The sequence below is a fragment of the Heloderma suspectum genome, chromosome 1 (genome assembly GCF_057233095.1).
Source record: "Heloderma suspectum isolate Gila_16-S chromosome 1, 16-S_ref, whole genome shotgun sequence".
NCBI lineage: Eukaryota > Metazoa > Chordata > Lepidosauria > Squamata > Helodermatidae > Heloderma > Heloderma suspectum.
In genome coordinates this window covers 35,243,298-35,262,260 of record NC_139458.1, presented here as the reverse complement: position 1 = coordinate 35,262,260, position 18,963 = coordinate 35,243,298, and the positions used below count along the sequence as shown (strand labels likewise).

The following is an 18,963-nucleotide window of genomic DNA, read 5'->3' as shown; positions in this document are numbered from 1 at the left end:
ATTCAGATCTTTCCTGTATAGTTCTTCTGTGTATTCTTGCCACCTCTTCTTCATCTCATCTGCTTCTGTTAGGTCCCTGCCTTCTTTGTCCTTTATCATGCCCGTCTTTGCACAAAACGTTCCCTTGAGATCTCCAATTTTCTTGAAAAGATCTCTAGTCTTTCCCATTCTGTTGTTTTCCTCGATTTCTTTGCATTGTTCATTTCAGAAGGCCTTCTTGTCTGTCCTTGCTATTCTCTGGAACTCTGCATTCAGTTGGGTATATCGTCCCCTTTCTCCCTTGCTTTTCGCTTCCCTTCTTTCGTGAGCTACTTGTAAAGCCTCATCAGACAGCCACTTGGCTTTCTTGCATTTCTTTTTCTTTGGGATGGATTGAGTTGCTGCCTCCTGAGCAATGTTACGGACCTCCGTCCATAGTTCCTCAGGCACTCTGTCTATCAGGTCTAATCCCTGAAATCTATTCCTCACCTCCACTGTATATTCATCAGGGATATGATTTAGGTCATACCTGAACGGTTTAGTGGTTTTCCCGACGTTCTTCAATTTAAGCCGAAATTTTGCAAGAAGCAGCTCATGATCTGAGCCACAGTCAGCTCCAGGTCTTGTTTTGACTGACTGTATGGAGCTTCTCCATCTTTGGCTGCAAAGGACATCATCAATCTGATTTCGATATTGACCATCTGGTGACGTCCATGTGTAGAGTCGCCTCTTGTGCTGTTGGAAAAGAGTGTTTGCTATGATCAGCATGTTCTCTTGGCAAAACTCTATTAGCTTTTGTCCTGCTTCATTTTGTACACCAAGGCCATGCCTGCCTGTTATCCCGGTGATTTCTTGACTTCCTACTTTAGCATTCCAATCCCCTATGATAAAGAGGACATCTTTTTTTGGTGTTAGTTCTAGAAGGTGTTGTAGGTCTTCATAGAACCGATCAACCTCAGCTTCTTCGGCCTCAGTGGTTGGGGCATAGACTTGAATTACTGTGATGTTGAATGGTTTGCCTTGGATTCGTACTGAGATCATTCTATCATTTTTAAGATTGTACCCCAGTACTGCTTTTCCCACCCTTTTGTTGACTATGAGTGCTACTCCATTTCTTCTAAGGGATTCTTGCCCACAATAGTAGATATGATGGTCACCTGAATTAAATTCGCCGATGCCTGTCCATTTTAGTTCGCTGATTCCCAAGATGTCGATGTTCAATCTTGCCATCTCATGTTTGACCACCTCCAGCTTACCTTGATTCATTGATCTTACATTCCAGGTTCCTAAAGAATATTGTTCTTTACAGCATCGGATTTTCTTTTCACCGCCAGACACATCCACAGCTGAGTGTCCTTTCGGGTTTGGCCCAGCCGCTTCACTCTTTCTGGCGCTACTTGGAAATACCCTCTGCTCTTCCCCAGTAGTATATTGGACACCTTCCGACCTGAGGGGCTCATCTTCCAGCGTCATATCTTTTAGCCTTGTGATACGTTCCATGGGGTTTTCTTGGCAAGAATACTGGAGTGGGTTGCCATTTCCTTCTCCAGTGGACCACATTTTGTCAGAACTCTCTGCCATGACCTGTCCGTCTTGGGTGGCCCTGCACGGCATAGCTTATGGCTTCACTGAGTTACGCAAGCCCCTTCGCCACAACAAGGCAGTGATCCATGAAGGGGAGGATGTGTACACTTCTTGCTAAACAGTAGCTAACTAATCAAGGTTATGCTGTAATCATTGTATTCCGAATTGATTGGTACCTCATGCATATAATTTTAATGTGTACCCTTAAACCCCACTCATGTGTTCCAAACCAGTGTGTGTGTGTGTGTGTGTGTGTGTATGTGTGTGTGTGTGTGTATAGATATATATATATATATATGTATATATATTTGTGTGAGAAGCATGGGAAAGTGTGCATTAACATCCTCTGCAATACACATCTCTGAATACAGCTGAGAAAAGCTTTGCCTGTACTACCCAAAATCTCTATGTGTGTATGCCTGTCTTATGTGTTTTTTCTTCCATAATGGGGTAATCTGTTGCTGAATTATTAGCAGCGCTGACAACCCAGAGGGTAAGGGTGTTTATTGCCCTCTCTCCAACAGTCACTTGGATTGAGGAGTGAATAGGATTTGAAGTTTAGAATAAGATTGTTAGAATAAGATTGGTAAGAATCAAAATTAAACTAAAAGAAATGGGACCTGCAACACAATATTGCAGTGTGGAGTGCTTCTGTTCAGGATTCTAGCCAGTTAGTCAGCCAGCCATGCCCTTTTCCAGAATACTCCATTCCCCGTCTCCCCCTGGTTTTCTGTTCCCCCCACCCCACCCCACTAGTCAGTCAGCATTCCATGCCAACTGAGTATTCTGAATCCTAACTCAGCCAGTAGGGGTTTTTTTTCCACCTAAAGATTGTACTTCTGAATTTTTTAGGTTTCCCTCAAGCCTCTTGACACTTCTCTCTTGTGTGTGGATGGTGCCATTTTGTCTACATAACGATTTACACTTGGGAAATTAATTTGGTATTAGTATATATGAATGTGGTTAGAATACGATTATGAACGAGGAAGGTATTATGAGCTACAGAAAATAATGGCATGCATAAAAAGACATGACATTGATAGAAAGTATGTGTTTACATGCAGTAGTTGGAAACTGACCAGCTTACTCCGGATAGAGGAAGGGAGGTTAGTAGAGCAGTTAGGAGAGACTAGCTCAGGCAGGGGGAAGCACCATGATGCCCTAGAGGGATAGCATCCCCATATATTTGCCTACTTTCTATCAATCTCTATTAACTTCAATCTTTTCTCACTGTGTTTCAGTACTTAACTGATGTGTTAATTTTGTGATATACCTGATTGTCATGACTTGTTGCTTGGGCCAAGACTACACTCAAGGAAGATCTGTGAGAATTCATATTATATTGCTATACTGATCCAAGTCACATTTGATTAGGTTTTTTGTGTAATCAGTTTTCCATATAATATTTTTTTGCTATATTCTTCATCAATTGCATCAAGATCCTGAGTCCATATTTAGACTAACAGATTTTATGTAAGGCAATTCCTGATGCACAACTCTAGACTGCCAAGCAGTGCTAAGGCAAATAATGATAAAGGTTGAGGAGATATTACAGGGGTGGGTGCAGCAGGAAGCACACAGCCGAAACCGGTACCCTAGCAAATATCCTTTTTCAGCACCCCAAAATCCAGATTGGCTCAGCATAGCACATTTAAAAGTCATTTTTTTTAAAGCTGGCTTAGCCCCTTCTCCAACCAGAAAAAAATGGTTTAAAACCCAGTCCTTTGAACCACATTTGACTCCCGCCTTCAGTCTTAAGAAAGGCTACCCATGTACCCATCAAATTACAAGCCATCAACCACAAGGCTTTCCCCAAATCTAGTGAGAGTGCCAGCACTAAGTTTTTCATAACATATTATGGGTTACAACACTTTAGACCAGGAATGTCTAAACTTTGGGAAAATTGCTAGTGTGTGTGGCGATAAGAAATAAACAAATAAAATAAGTAAAGGCTGCTGTGTGTCCAAAGTATCTATTCCCACGTGTCTCTGCATGACTCACTGATTTGGCCTCTTCTCCTTTTTCATTGGATATGATTGCATAATTCAGTAACTCCTTTGGAAGAAATGCAGTTGTAGTACCCAGCCTCAGAGGAGGCTGGTTATTATATCTCTGAATGAGTCCTTCTTTGGGGATATCTCTCTTTGCAATCAGAAGACACATCCAGATCAGAGACTTATGTAGAGACACAAGGAGTCTGCCTCATGGCAGTTCTTGCTCTTATGTACTGTCCTAATAATGCCTTTGGAATGTCAGAATTGTGTGCGTCCTATTAAAAAAAGAAAAAAAGGTCCTAGTTTTCTAGAGCCTTGGAAACATTGATATCAAAGGAAATGCTTAGAAGACTGGCTAACATAAGCAATAGACTCCAAAATCTCTCACCATGTTATCTACAAACCTGGAGTGGTAAGCTGAAGCCTATATTCAGTAGTGCCAGCTGCAGGAGCCCTTATGGTTAAAGTATTTGATGTAGAAGGGCTGTTAGCTTTAGATTCAACTGGAAACCGATCCAGAACATCTACAAGGATACCTGATACAAATTGTGGAGGAAACTTACTGAAAACCTTGCTGATTAGACCTGATCCTCCTGGCCTAAATTTAAAAAAGAAACATACATTTATTACTACCATGATGATGTCAAACTACACTTTGAATACATTTAAATGTAGCATGGTCACAGCTTGTCACGTGTGCCACTCTTGGCACTTAGCAATGTGATAGGCTGCTACCTTTAACTGTAGTTCTTTGAGTGGTCATCTGTGCATTCACACATATGGGCTCTGCACCTGCATGGAGCCTCGATTCGGGAAACTTCTATAGCTGAGAAGTTTTGGTGGGAACCTGTCAGGAATGAATCTGAGCATGTAGACATGTCTGGCAGCTCAGATTCAGAGTCAGAATGGGAACAGCAAGAACAGAGGGAGGCACCCTCCTTACTGAGCCCAGATACAGCAAGACTTTCTTCCCTTGACACACAGATGGCCCAGGCTGAACTGCTCCCCCATTCCTCCACCATGAGAACTCAAGTTTTGGAGGTGGAAGAGGAGGGTGAAGGGCGTGACTTGAGGGATGCTAGGGTCCGTCACAGAGTGAAGTGGGAAAAGTCAGACACTCTGCCAGGTTGGGCACTCATGGAAGCCAATGTCAGAGGGAGCAACTCCAAGGGAGGGGCATCCCTGCACAGCTAGTCTGGCCATGAAGTTCATGCCCAGACTGCTGGCAACTTCTCTAACTTTCACTTTGTATCCTGTACTGATATTCATAGATATGTGGATTAGCTGGTTTTATGCAGTCCGGGAGTTTCCTAGAATCTGCATTTGTATAGAAGCTAGACATTTACAAGTAAAGTAGCATTGGCCTGAAGCTTTGTTTCCTGGAGTGTGTCGATTGCAAAGGGAGAGGACAAAGGAACGTGACAGAACTCTTCCCCCACTGTCCCAGTGTGCATGTCCCTACCAGGTTCCCACTTATTTCCTCAGTTCCTTGAGACCAACACTATAGCCTCGGAACCAAGAAGAAGTATCTCTGGTACCCAACACCGAACTCCAATATGACACAGAAGAGAATCCACAGAAGCAGGTGGGTTCTGTGAATGTACAAATGACTACTCGAAGAACTACAGTTACAGATAGCAACCTGTCTTTCTTCTTTGTAGTCTCTGTGCATCACACGTATGGGCGAGTAGCAAGCTAACTTACAAGTGGTGGGTCGGTGTCCTATTACAATATGGAGGAAAGGATGGCATGACCAAAAGTACAGTCAGCTCTAGCCTGAACATCCAGTCTGTAATGTCTAACAAAGGTAGACGGTGTCAACCTTTGGCACAGTTCAGGGATGGCAACTCTTCTATCCAATGTGACCAACATCGCTACTGCACGAGTATAGTCAGCTTTGACTGGGGCAGACAGTTCGAGTCCAGCCAGCTCATACAATAACTCAGTGGTCCTGATGACCAGGGAACCGAAGCACTGAGTCAAGCGAGGATGGCCTTTGGGCTTGCTACCATAGCAGTCAAAGAGGCGGGGTGACAGATGAAACTGTTCAGTCCTTGACTTGTAGAAAGCCAGGCTGCAGCGGACATCAAGGATAAGTAACGTCAACTCCTAGGGAGTAGGTGGAGAAGCAAAAACGGCAGGAAAAACAATGGCCTGATTTAAATGAAAATCTGACATGACTTTTGGCAAGAAGTCAGCTGAAAACATGTCTCAGTTAAAGGTGAGGTAAGGCTGGTCTACTCTGAGTGCACAGAGTTCACTGGCTTGGCATATGGATAATAGCCACCATAAACGCCACTTTCCAGGAAAGGAGGCATAGGTCCATAGTCACCAGTGGCTCAAAGGGCTTGGATGAAAGTGCTTTAAGCACTGCAGAAAGGCTCCAGGTCGATATCATAGAGTTAATTGGTGGTGCTAGATTCCTGATCCCCTTCAAGAATCTCTTCACTGTTGGATGTGAAAAAACTGAAAACCCCTCAACAGGAGGGTGAAAAGCAGAAACAGTGGACAGGCAAACCCTTAGACATGACAGTTTGAGTCCTTTCTCAAAGAGGGATAGGAGAAACTGAAGAATTTGGTGCAAGGAGCACCTGAGCAGGTGGACACCATGATCCCAAGCAAAGGAGGAAAAAACAGGCCATTTCCTGGTATAAGAACGCTGCGTAGAAGGTTTTCTAGCGGCATTGAGAATTTTCTGTACCAATACCAGGACCTGTTCATTCTCTTTCACTTGATCCTCCATGCCATCAAGCAAAGAGTCACTAGGCTGGGTGTCGGTGAGAAGGGACGGATGTGATGGGAGATTATGCTATCGGCCTTGGGCCATCCTGAAGAGTGGAGTGAACTGTGATTGACGGGGCCATCACGGAGTATGAATATGCACTCTGTGTCATCCGTTCCGATCTGTGCCAGGACATTTGTGATCAATGGGAACAGAGGGAAGAGGTAATACAACACTCCCATCCATGTGAGAATGAAAGCATCTCCCAATGAACCCATCCCATGTCCTGCCTGGCTGCAGAAGGCTTGGCAAATAGCGTTGTGCTGTGTGGCAAAGAGGGCCACTTCCAGTGTGCCCCATTGCTGAAAAGGTGTCCTCAGGATTGATATGTCGAACTCCCATTTGTGGGAGGCTGAGTTGGTCTGACTGAGTTGGTCGGCCAAAACATTGTCCACTGAGGCAACATGGATTACGACCAGTCTGATCTGATGAGGTGAACACCACTAAAAAATCTCAAGCATTAGGGAGAGGAGAGGAAGTGATCTCGTACGCCCTTCCTTTTTCAGGTATGTGACAACTCGGCCAGTCAGCCCCCCAGAGCCTTTTTCACTGCCCTGAGCTCTAGGAGGTTGATGTGCTGTGTCACCTCAACGGCTGACCATTGTCTATGGACTGTGAGGCTTGAGCAATGAGCTCCCCATCCCAAGAGTGAAGCATCCATCATCACTACTCGGGATGGCGAGGGTTGAATGAAAGGCAAGTCTTCCTATAGTTTGGCCAGTATTGTCCACCACCGTAAGGATTCTCTGACATCTTGTGGGAGCCACAACTTGGTCTGATGGGCGTCGCTCAGTATTGAAGTTGCATATGAGCCAGTTCTGCAGAGGACTCCTATTCAACTGAGCATAGCTGACCATAGATATCGTTGCAACCATAAAGCCTAATAGGCGCCAGTGACACCAGTGGTGCCAGTGACACCAGGACCTCCATTCGGTCCCAAGGGAGGACTGCTCTGACCGATCTTAGATCTTACATAGGCTGCAGATTAGACTTTTTGAGATTGAGGCAAAGTCCCAGCCTCTGAAGGCGATTGCAGGTCACCTCTAAAGAAGGTGACCAAAGAAGACAGTTCCATGTCGATGCCACCAACAGCTGATCACTGATATATGGGTACACCTCGATACCTTGCATTCGAAGATGGGAACCGACCACCGCCATGCACTTGGTGAATACTTTCGACACAGTGGCAAGGCCGAAGGGTAGCACCTGGAATTGGTAGGCATTGGTACCAATGAAGAAACAGAGGAAACACCAGTATGTCTCCTCTATGGCGATGTGAAAATACGTGTCCTTGAGGTCGATAGACGTGAACCAATCTCCTCAAGAGAGGAGAGGGAGGATAGTCACCAGTGGAACTTCCTAGATGAAATGTACAAGTTTAGTTCCCAGAGGTCCAGGATTGGCTGGAGCCCTCTGTCCTTATCCAGTTTCATGAGGTCCTGGAGTAGAACCCATCACAGAGATGTGAGCATGGAATGGGTACGATGGCTCCTTTCTTGAGGAATGTGTTGACTTCCTGGTGGAGAACAGATGATGGAGCCATGACTTTCACGGTACCGAGCAGAGGGACGGTACTGAATTCAATCCTGTAGCCCCTCTATATGATGGAAATAACCTAGGAGTCTGATGTGATGCTGCGCCATGCCAGATGATAAGAAGACAGAAGAGTTCCAAAGATGGGAAGTCAAGCAGAGGGACAAAGAAGAAGGGGGTTCAAGTCAAAGGAGCCACTTATTTCTGTTGTCAGTTTTGTGGAGATAACTACAAAACTTCAATGTTGATAAAGACTTTCCCAATGCTACCAGCTGAGAATGCTGCTGTTGCAATGAAGCCATCTGTTGAGGCTGGTATCTGTTGGTAGAACCTTGGAACCAGTGTCATTGTCTGGGTGGCTGCTGGGGCATGAACCCCATGCAACGTGCTGTAGTACAGGTTTTCTGTACCGAGTCTAATGCATCATCACTTTGCATTAAACAAGCCCTGACCATTGAAAGACAGAACTTTGATGCAGGCCCTAGTTTCCTGGGGAAGGCCAGCCAAGCTCAACCAGACATGCTGACACAGGGCGATGGAACTGACAAGGACTTCTGAGTCATAATTGGCTTGATGGTGAGATGTATTTATTTGTGGTCTTGAAAATAGAGGTGTACGAACCCCACTCACCGTTCCGGGTGGTGGTGTCTGCTGCGGGGGGGAGGTGACCTGTCCCTCCCCCTGGAATCCTGCCCAGCTGGCTCCACTCTGCGGTGAGTCCATGGATCCACCGGCTGGGCCCATCCGCAGCTACATTAGGCCATGATAAGCTACATATATATTTATGTAGCCTATCAAGGCAAAGAGCAGGGACACAAATGGCGGCCGCTACACCATTTGCGTCCCTGCTCTTTCTGTGATAGGCTATGTAAATATATACGTAACCTATCACGGCTAGCACAGGGACACAAATGGCGTAGCGGCCGCCATTTGCGTCACTGCGTTAGCCGTGATAGGCTATGTATATATTTACATAGCCTATCACGGAAAGAGCAGGGACACAAAGGGCGTAGTGGCCGCCATTTGCGTCCCTTCTCTTTGCTGTGATAGGCTACATAAATATATACCTAGCCTACCACGGCCATGGGCAGGGATGCAAATGGCGGCCGCTACACTGGCTGCCATTTCATTCCGTAGCCCAGCAGCGGATGGAGACAATGACCCAGAGCAGCTGTCGCTGCTAGGTAGGGTCCATCCCGGGGGGATATCGGGGGGTGGCAGGGGGCTGTAGTCCATTCCGCCATGGACTCTGGGGGGCCGGATTCTTTAGAATCCGACCTCATTGGAGTCTGTGGCAGATTTCTCCGCCATCCCTACTTGAAAACTTAATTGCCTTAGATTGAAAGAGGCGAGCCAGTTCCTTCTTGTCATCTGGAGGGTGCTCAAAGAGATGGCTAACTGTATCCCACAGAAGCAGTGGGTACCCCAACATAGCTACCTGATAATTAGAGTTTTTTAGGCCCATTGCTACAGAGAAATATAATCTTCTCCCAAGTAGGTCAAGGCGTCTGCCTTATTTATCGGTTGGAGATGAGTGTGTCCTCTGAGACTTTCCCTGCATCACCTTGGCCACCATCAAGTTTGGGGCAGGGTATTTAAACAGGTATTCAACATTAGTTTCTGGACATGATACATTCCTCCAAATGCTTAGATGTAGGTGGCATAGTTGAAGGGGCTTTCCAGGATAGTTGGGAATAGTCTCTTCCAATGCCAGAAGGAGTGGTATGGCCACAGGCTGGGATAGTTCTGCATTCGCCATATCAAAAACTGGATCCTGGACTGTGGGGGTCACTTGCTGGGTTTTCAAACCCAGGGACTGTGCCATTCTCAGAACCTGATTAGAAAACTGTCCCAGGTCCTCTGATGGAGAAATGGTATCATTCAACCCAATAACAGTATCAGGCAAAGGAAATGACAAAGGGCAACAAGACTGAGATTTATTGATAACCTTCCATACCAGAGAGTGGGGATTCTCCTGGTAGAGCCTGAAGTGGGCTTTGTTTATCACTCTTCTTGAGAGGAAGTGACAAAACATCACCAGTAATGACTTGCTGTAGCGGCTGTAGCATGGCTGGCAGTTGCTCAGTAAGCGGGACAGGCAGCTGGGTTGTTTGTTGCTGCTGTGGGGCAGGAGTTGCAATTGGAGGGGGTGCACAGAAAGTGTCTACCCAATCTAGTGGTCTCGAACCCATAGCTGATGGGTGCCACAAGTACTAACTTTCTTCCCAGGAGCGAGGATCACAACAGCGAGGAGGGTAGTAGGGACTGTAAGAATCATCATGGTCATCAATCCAGTCATGGAGTCTCCTGTATCACACATCCCAAGCCAAACATCTATCCCACTCATAGAATGGTGATCTGCATCTATCTTGATCACAGCTTCACTCATAAAAGCTAGGAAGATGGCCTCTGTTAAAGGAAACAACTGAGTAGAGTGAATCTGGAGACCCTGGATGTTGCTCTCAGAAAGTTTCATACCCTGTGTGTGGCAATGTTGTTGTTGTTCAGTCGTTCAGTCGTGTCCGACTCTTTGTGACCCCATGTACCATAGCACGCCAGGCCTTCCTGTCCTGCGTTCTCTCCCGGAGCGTGCTCAAGTCCATATTCATTGCATCAGTGATGCTATCTAGCCATCTCATCCTCTGCCATCCCCTTCTCCTTTTGCCTTCAATCTTTCCCAGCATCAGGGTCTTTTCCAGAGAGTTTTCTCTTCGCATTAGGTGGCCAAAATATTTGAGCTTCAGCTTCAGGATCTGTCCTTCCAATGAGCACTCAGGGTTGATTTCCTTTAGTATGGACTGGTTTGACCTCCTTGCAGTCCAGGGGACACTTAAGAGTCTTCTCCAGCACCACAGTTCGAAAGCATCAATTCTTCGGCGCTCAGCCTTCCTTATAGTCCAGCTCTCACAGCCATACGTTACTACTGGGAAAACCATAGCTTTGATTAGACGGACCTCTGTCGGCAAGGTGATGTCTCTGCTTCTTACTATGCTGTCTAGGTTTGCCATAGCTTTCCTCCCAAGGAGCAAGCGTCTTTTAATTTCATGGCTACAGTCACCGTCTGCGATTATCTTGGAGCCCAAGAAAATAAAATCTGTCACTGCTTCCATTTCTTCCCCTTCCATATGCCAGGAAGTGATGGGGCCAGATGCCATGATCTTAGTTTTTTTAATGTTGAGTTTCAAACCAGCTTTTGCACTCTCCTCTTTCACCCTCAACAAGAGGCTCTTGAGATCCTCTTCGCTATCTGCCATTAGGGTGGTATCATCTGCATATCTGAGGTTGTTGATAATTCTCCCGGCAATCTTAATTCCGACCTGTGATTCATCCAACCCGGCGTTTCTCATGATGTACTCTGCATATAAGTTAAATAAGCAGGGCGACAATATGCAGCCTTGTCGTACTCCTTTCCCAATTTGGAACCAATCGGTTGTTCCATGTCTGGTTCTTACTGTTGCTTCTTGACCCTCGTACAGGTTTCTCAGGAGACAGGTAAGGTGGTCTGGTACCCCCATCTCTTTCAGCATTTGCCACAGTTTGTTGTGATCCACACAATCAAAGGCTTTAGTGTAGTCAATGAAGCAGAAATAGACGTTTTTCTGGAATTCTCTTGCTTTCTCCATGATCCAGCGAATGTTGGCAATTTGATCTCTAGTTCCTCTGCTTCTTCAAAACCCAGCTTGTACTTCTGGTAGTTCTTGGTTCGCATACTGCTGAAGCCTAGCTTGTAGGATTTGGAGCATCACCTTGCTGGCATGTGAAATGAGCGCAATTGTACAGTAGTTTGAACACTCTTTGGCATTGCCCTTCTTTGGAATTGGAATGTAAACTGACCTTTTCCAGTCTTGTGGCCACTGTTGAGTGTTCCAAATTTGTTGGCATATTGAGTGCAGCACTTTAACAGCATCATCTTCTAGGATTTTAAATAGCTCAGCTGGAAGACTGTCATCTCCGCTAGCTTTGTTGTTACTAATGCTTCCTAAGGTCCACTTGACTTCACTCTCGAGGATGTCCGGCTCAAGTTCAGTGACCGCACTATCATGGCTATCAGGGACATTACGATCTTTCCTGTATAGATCTTCTGTGTATTCTTTCCACCTCTTCTTAATCTCATCTACTTCTGTTAGGTCCCTGCCTTCTTTGTCCTTTATCATGCCCATCTTTGCACAAAACGTTCCCTTGGGATCTCCGATTTTCTTGAAGAGATCTCTAATCTTTCCCATTCTGTTGTTTTCCTCGATTTCTTTGCATTGTTCATTTAAGAAGGCCTTCTTGTCTGTCCTTGCTATTCTCTGGAAATCTGCATTCAGTTGGATATATCTTCCCCTTTCTCCCTTGCTCTTCGCTTCCATTCTTTCCTCAGCTACTTGTAAAGCCTCATCAGACAGCCACTTGGCTTTCTTGCATCTCTTTTTCTTGGGGATGGATTTCATTGCTGCCTCCTGAACAATGTTACGGACCTCCGTCCATAGTTCCTCAGGCACTCTGTCTGTCAGGTGTAATCCCTTAAATCTATTCCTCACCTCCACTGTATATTCATAAGGGATATGATTGAGGTCATACCTGAATGGTTTAGTGGTTTTTCCCACGTTCTTCAATTTAAGCTGAAATTTTGCAATAAGAAGCTCATGATCTGAGCCACAGTCAGCTCCAGGTCTTGTTTTTGCTGACTGTATAGAGCTTCTCCATCTTTGGCTGCAAAGGACATCATCAATCTGATTTCGATATTGACCATCTGGTGATGTCCATGTGTAGAGTCGCCTCTTGTGCTGTTGGAAAAGAGTGTTTGCTATGATCAGTGTGTTCTCTTGGCAAAACTCTATTAGCCTTTGTCCTGCTTCATTTTGTACACCAAGGCCATGCTTGCCTGTTATCCCGGTGATTTCTTGACTTCCTACTTTAGCATTCCAATCCCCTATGATGAAGAGGACATCTTTTTTTGGTATTAGTTCTAGAAGGTGTTGTAGGTCATCACAGAACCAATCAACCTCAGCTTCTTTGGCCTCAGTGGTTGGGGCATAGACTTGAATTACTGTGATGTTGAATGGTTTGCCTTGGATTCATACTGAGATCATTCTATCGTTTTTAAGATTGTACCCCAGTACTGCTTTTCCCACCCTTTTGTTGACTATGAGTGCTACTCCATTTCTTCTAAGGGATTCTTGCCCACAGTAGTAGATATGATGGTCACCAGAATTAAATTTGCCCATGTTTGTCCATTTTAGTTCGCTGATTCCCAAGATATTGATGTTCAATCTTGCCATCTCATGTTTGACTACCTCCAGCTTACCTTGATTCATTGATCTGACATTCCAGGTTCCTAAACAATATTGTTCTTTACAGCATCGGATTTTCTTTTCACCACCAGACACATCCACAGATGAGTGTCCTTTCGGCTTTGGCCCAGCCGATACACTCTTTCTGGCGCTACTTGGAAATACCCTCTGCTCTTCCCCAGTAGTATATTGGACACCTTCCGACCTGAGGGGCTCATCTTCCGGCGTCATATCTTTTAGCCTTGTGATACGTTCCATGGGGTTTTCTTGGCAAGAATACTGGAGTGGGTTGCCATTTTCTTCTCCAGTGGACCACATTTTGTCAGAACTCTCCACCATGACCTGTCCATCTTGGGTGGCCCTGCATGGCATAGCTTATGGCTTCACTGAGTTACGCAAGCCCCTTCGCCACAACAAGGCAGTGATCCATGAAGGGGATGTGGCAATGACCGGGTGACAATATGGTTGGATTCACAGGGGATGGATCCTGGATCTCACCCTCGAATGTTGATGTGAAGAGAATAGGATGTGTCACAGGAGCAGGAGTCACCATATGAATCGGTGAGAATAACATTGGTGAAGTGGGAGGTATGGTTGTTGGTATGGGAGACCATGTTCAATCCCAAGGCATTGGAGGAGCAGCGGGACACATGGCCAGTACTGGAGGTTGCACTTGATCCCAAGATGCTAGAGCCAAATCAAAGAGAGCAGTAGCAAACAATGAACACGCTTGAACCTGAGTAGAGGTGCTGGGGGACATGGTCAGTATAGGAGGTTGCTTTCGATCCTGAGATGCTAGAGCTGAATCGCAGAGAGTGATAGGAACCACATGACATGCTCGATCCTGAGTAAAGTCATCTGACTTTTTAGAAGCCTTTTTCATCTTCTTTTTAAGTTCTGAAGAAGAAAGATTTGCCTGTTCAGAAGCTTTGGCCTTCTTGGTTAGCTTCTTAGCCAGTGCAAATGTCAAAAATCAGCCCAGGGTGGGAGGATCTTGTGTACTTGGAGGAGTATGACATTGAGGGGAAGACATCCCCAACACTGTAGCAGGCTCCTGAGTGTCAAGTGAATCTCCTGGTGGGGAAGTTGGCTTCTTTGCCTAACCCTTTGGTTCCTCCACTGCTTCCAACACTCATTTCTACAGAGCAACTTTCAGCCAGCCAGAGCAATTTCATCTTGCCTGCTTTGAAAAAATTTGGCAGTGAGGACAAGCCTCAACAACATGGCCTTCTCCAAGGTCAAAGAGGCAAAGAGAATGTCTGTCTGTCACTCTAACTGTCTAACTTGCCTCCACAACGGACACACTTCCTACACAGTGCCTTGAGGCCAATCGCAAGATCGCGAAAAACAAATATAAAGGGAAATATGCAGAAGAATAAAGATAGAAAAACTTTGATAGAAAGAAGAAAAAAAGAATAAAACCGCAGCTTTTTGAACACTTTCAGAATGAACTGAACACAGCAGAAGTTCCCTCACGAGGCTACTAAAAGGGCGGTCAAAAGAGAACTGAGGAAATAAGCAGGAACCCACTAGGGACATACGCACTGGGACGGTGGGGGAAGGGTTCCCACCAAAACTACTCTGCTATAGAAGTTTCCTGAATTGAGCCTCCGCGCAGGTGCAGAGCCCATATGTGTGATGCACAGAGACCACAAAGAACCTACAAATCTTAGAATGTGTGTGGTCATAAATGTTTGTGCTTCTCCCTTGCTCCTCCTGGCTGATTACATCAAGCAGGGAAAGGATGACCATACAGAAGATGATAAATGCCTCCTTATGAGAAGACGTGGCCTTGGCTAGCTTGAAGAGGGCAGTGGTGTGACTGTTCCTGAAGAAACATGCCTTGGACCCAGAAATATTGGCTGATTGCTAACATTCCCTTCCTGAGCAAGGTGCTCAGGTGTGTGGTTGCTGTGCAACTCCAAACTCTCTTTCGTGAAGCTGATTTTCTACTGCCATTTTGAGCAGGTTTCAGGCCCAGTTTTGGCACCAAAACCACTTTTGTTGCCCTAATGGAGCAACATACTGGAGAAAGACAGGGGGAGTATGATCCCATTAATTCTCCTGGACCTCTTAGTAGCTTAGAATATCATCAACCATGGCTTATCTCAACTTTGCATTGATGTCAACTTCACACCAAGTAAAGACCTATTTTGTTCCCTATCCCTTTTAATGTAAACTATTTATTACTGTGAGATGCTCACATCACTCTTTGTAGATTTTGTATCCTGCTGCTTTTTGAATGTTTTAAAAAGTTTTTTATTGTACGTTTGATTTTGTACTGTAAGCTGCCCTAGGAATTTATTTGAGATATAAATTCCTGCAATGTAAATAAATGACACAAATAAACAAAATCACCAGGAGTATGACAGGGTCCAAATATCTCCCCATGACTGGCTACGAAGGTGGTGCCGACACGAGAGATTTGGATTCTGGGACCACGGGCTATACTTCCTGGAAGATGGACTGTTGGCAAGGGATGGGTTGCACCTCACAAAGGCTGGGAAGAATGTGTCTGGCCATAGCATGAAGAACTTCATCAGGAGGGCTTTAAACTGAATCCTATAGCGGAGGGAGACGTAAAGTTGGGGGTAACAATGGATGAAGGCTCATGCACCACAATGGAGATAACAGCTCTAATAGCGCCCAATAATAGTCTTCACAAACATGTAGGAAGAAAGCCAGACTATAAATCACATGGTCTTCGATGTCTATATACTAATGCCCAGAGTATAGGAAACAAACAGAACGAACTTGAACTCTTAATACAGGAGGGAAATTATGACTTGATAGGTGTAACTGAGACTTGGTGGGATAACTCCCATGACTGGAATACAGCAACTTGCTCAAAAAGAACAGGAGGAACAGAAAGGGAGGTGGGGTTGCACTGTATGTTAAAAATACATATCTCTGCACAGAAATACAGGAGGATGAGCTTGGTAGCCCCATCAAGAGCACCTGGGTTAAAATAAATGGAAAAAAGAAAAAAAGGAACCTGGTGGTCGGAGTCTACTACCGGCCACTCAATCAAGGAGAGGATGAGAATGAAACTTTTGAAAAGCAAATAGCCAATGTTTCAAGGAAGCATGATGTAGTAGTAATGGGGGACTTCACTTTTGCTGATATTTGTTGGGAGACAAATTCTGCAAAACATGGCCCCTCCAGGAAATTCCTGACTTGTGTGGCGGATAACTTCCTCCTACAGAAAGTAGAAGAAGGAACTAGAGGATCGCCTATCCTTGACATGATCCTAACCAACAGAGATCACTTAGTGAATAAAGTAGCAGTTACAGGAACTCTGGGGGAAAGTAGCCATTTTATACTTGAGTTCTTAGTTCTAAGGAAGCAAAAGCTGAGTGTAGCCAAAAGCATATCCTGGATTTTAGGAAAGCCAATTTTAATAAACTCAGAACAATGATAAGTAAGGTTCCATGGCAAGTGACTCTAATGAGAAAAGGAGTCCAAGATGGATGGGAGTTTTTTAAAAAGGAAATTCTCAAGGCACAATCACAAACAATTCCAACAAGAAGAAAAGGTGGAAGACAACAGAAGAAGCCAATGTGGCTTCACAAAAAGTGTAGAGATGACCTGAAAACAAAAAAGGACACGTATACGAAGTGGAAGGAAGGCCAAGCTACAAAGGAAGAGTACAGGCAGGTAGGACAGAATTGCAGGGATGGCGTCAGGCTGAGAACGAGCTGAGGTTTGCGAGGGATGCTAAAAGCAACAAAAAAGCCTTCTTCAGATAGGTGCATAGTAAAAGACAGAGGAAAGAAATGGTGGTTCATAACTAAGGATGGCAAAATGACAACAGATGACAAAGAAAAGGCAGAAGTGCTCAATACCTACTTTGGCTCAGTCTTCTCCCAAAAGAGGGTCTATGGCCCTGCTGGCAAAGCCGAAGTACAGGCAGGATCGCAGCTTGACATCGACAGGCATATGGTCAAGGAACACCTAATTACGTTGAATGAGTTCAAATCTCCAGGGCCAGATGAACTGCACCCTAGAGTAATAAAGGAACTGGCAGAAGAACTCTCAGAGGCACTGTCTATTATCTTTGAGACATCATGGAGGATGGGTGAAGTGCCAGATGACTGGAGGAGGGCTAATGTCCCTGTCTTCAAAAAGGGTAAAAAGGAAGAACCTGGGAAGTACAGACCAGTCAGTCTGACATCAATCCCTGGGAAAATTCTGGAGCAGATGATAAAGCAATCCATCTGTAAGCACCTTGAAAACAATGCAGTGATGACTCAAAGCCAACATGGATTTGTCAAGAACAAATCCTGCCAGATGAATCTGATCTCATTTTTGGATCAGGTAACCTCTCTTGTGGACTGTGGGAATGCCATGGACATAATATACCTCAACTTCAGCAAAGCTTTTGACAAAGTGCCCCATGGTACTTTCAGCTTTCTCCTGCATGAATTGAGAGTCTGTCCCTTAGCTGACTTCCCCAAATACTGTCCTTTGCTCTCTAGCAGGTTAAGTGTTAATTATCCCAGGTTTTCTCCATCTCTTGCATCACATCTGTCTTCCAAATTTGTCTTATTTCCTATGCAGATTTAAAAAGGTAAAGGTAAAGGTGTCCCCAACCAGTCATGTCCGACTCTTGGGTGTGGTGTTCATCTCCATTTCTAAGCCGAAGAGCCAGCGCTGTCCGAAGATGCTTCCGTGGTCATGTGGCCAGCATGACTGAACACCGAGGTGCACAGAACACTGTTACCTTTCCCGCCGAGGCGGTACCTATTTATCTGCTTGCAATTTCTTGCTTTCGAACTGCTAGGTTGATCAGATTTACTCCCCCTCTGTTCCTGGGGAGCTTTCACTATGGGCTTCATCGCAGGAGTTTTCATCTAGGGATGTACGAAAGTTCCGCCACAGATCTCGGGGAGGCCAAATGCCAGCGCATTCGCCCCCCCGAAATTGATGGCGGAACGGCCCGCCACCCCCCGCCACCCCCCCAGGACGGGACTTACCTTGGGCGGATCTTCCTGGCAGCGGCCAGCTGCCGCCGCCACCATTTCCAAGTTAAAAACAAAAAAAACACAAAAAAACGTGATAGGCTACATAAAGCCTTTACGTAGCCTATCTCGGCTAGATTTTTAAAAAAACACTGTGATAGGCTAACGTAAATGTTTACGGCTGACTTAAAAACAAAAAAACAAAAAAACGCGCGTACGCAAATGGCGGCTGCCATGGCCGCCACCATTTGCGTTCCTTATTTTGGCACGTCTTAGTCTACGTAAACATTTACGTAGACTAAGACGGCGAAAATAAGGGGAACACAAATAGCGTAGCGTCTATGCTATTTGTGTTCCCCTTATTTTCGCCGTCTTAGTCTACGTAAATGTTTACGTAGACTAAGACGTGCCAAAATAAGGAGCGCAAATGGCGGCGCCCATGGCCGCCGCCATTTGCGTACGTGCATTTTGTTTTTCGTTTTTTTAAATCAGCCGTGATAGGCTACATAAACATTTACATAGCCTATCACGGCTGACTGCAGGGACGCAAACGGTGGCGGCTATGGCCGCCGCCATTTGCGTCCCTGCTAGCCAGCGGCCGGATGTCCGGGTGCTGGCGGAGCCGGCTGGCGGCTCTGCAGAATCACTGCGGAGCACAGCCGGCCGGCCAGGATTCCGGGAGGGGGAGGAACGGAGTGCCTCCCCCCCATCCAGGATCCCAGGGGGAGGGATGCAGTGCCTCCCCCCCCCATCAGCATAATCCCCGAAAGGTAAGTGATTTTCGTACATCCCTACTTTCATCCTTCATCCTTCGATTCAGATTGCTCCTTCATGGAAGTTTGCGGACTCTTTGC

The 18,963-nt window shown here is 45.6% G+C and overlaps 1 protein-coding gene across 1 annotated transcript in view; it reads right to left on the bottom strand.

Moving 5' to 3' along the window:
- Positions 1 to 18,963, bottom strand: part of CATSPERB (catsper channel auxiliary subunit beta) — a 116,599-nt gene that overhangs the window by 29,485 nt on the left and 68,151 nt on the right. Inside the window, exon 17 of the mRNA XM_084826884.1 lies at positions 3,962 to 4,155. Coding sequence (XP_084683010.1) covers positions 3,962 to 4,155 — 194 coding nt within the window. The remainder of the gene's footprint in view (positions 1 to 3,961; positions 4,156 to 18,963) is intronic.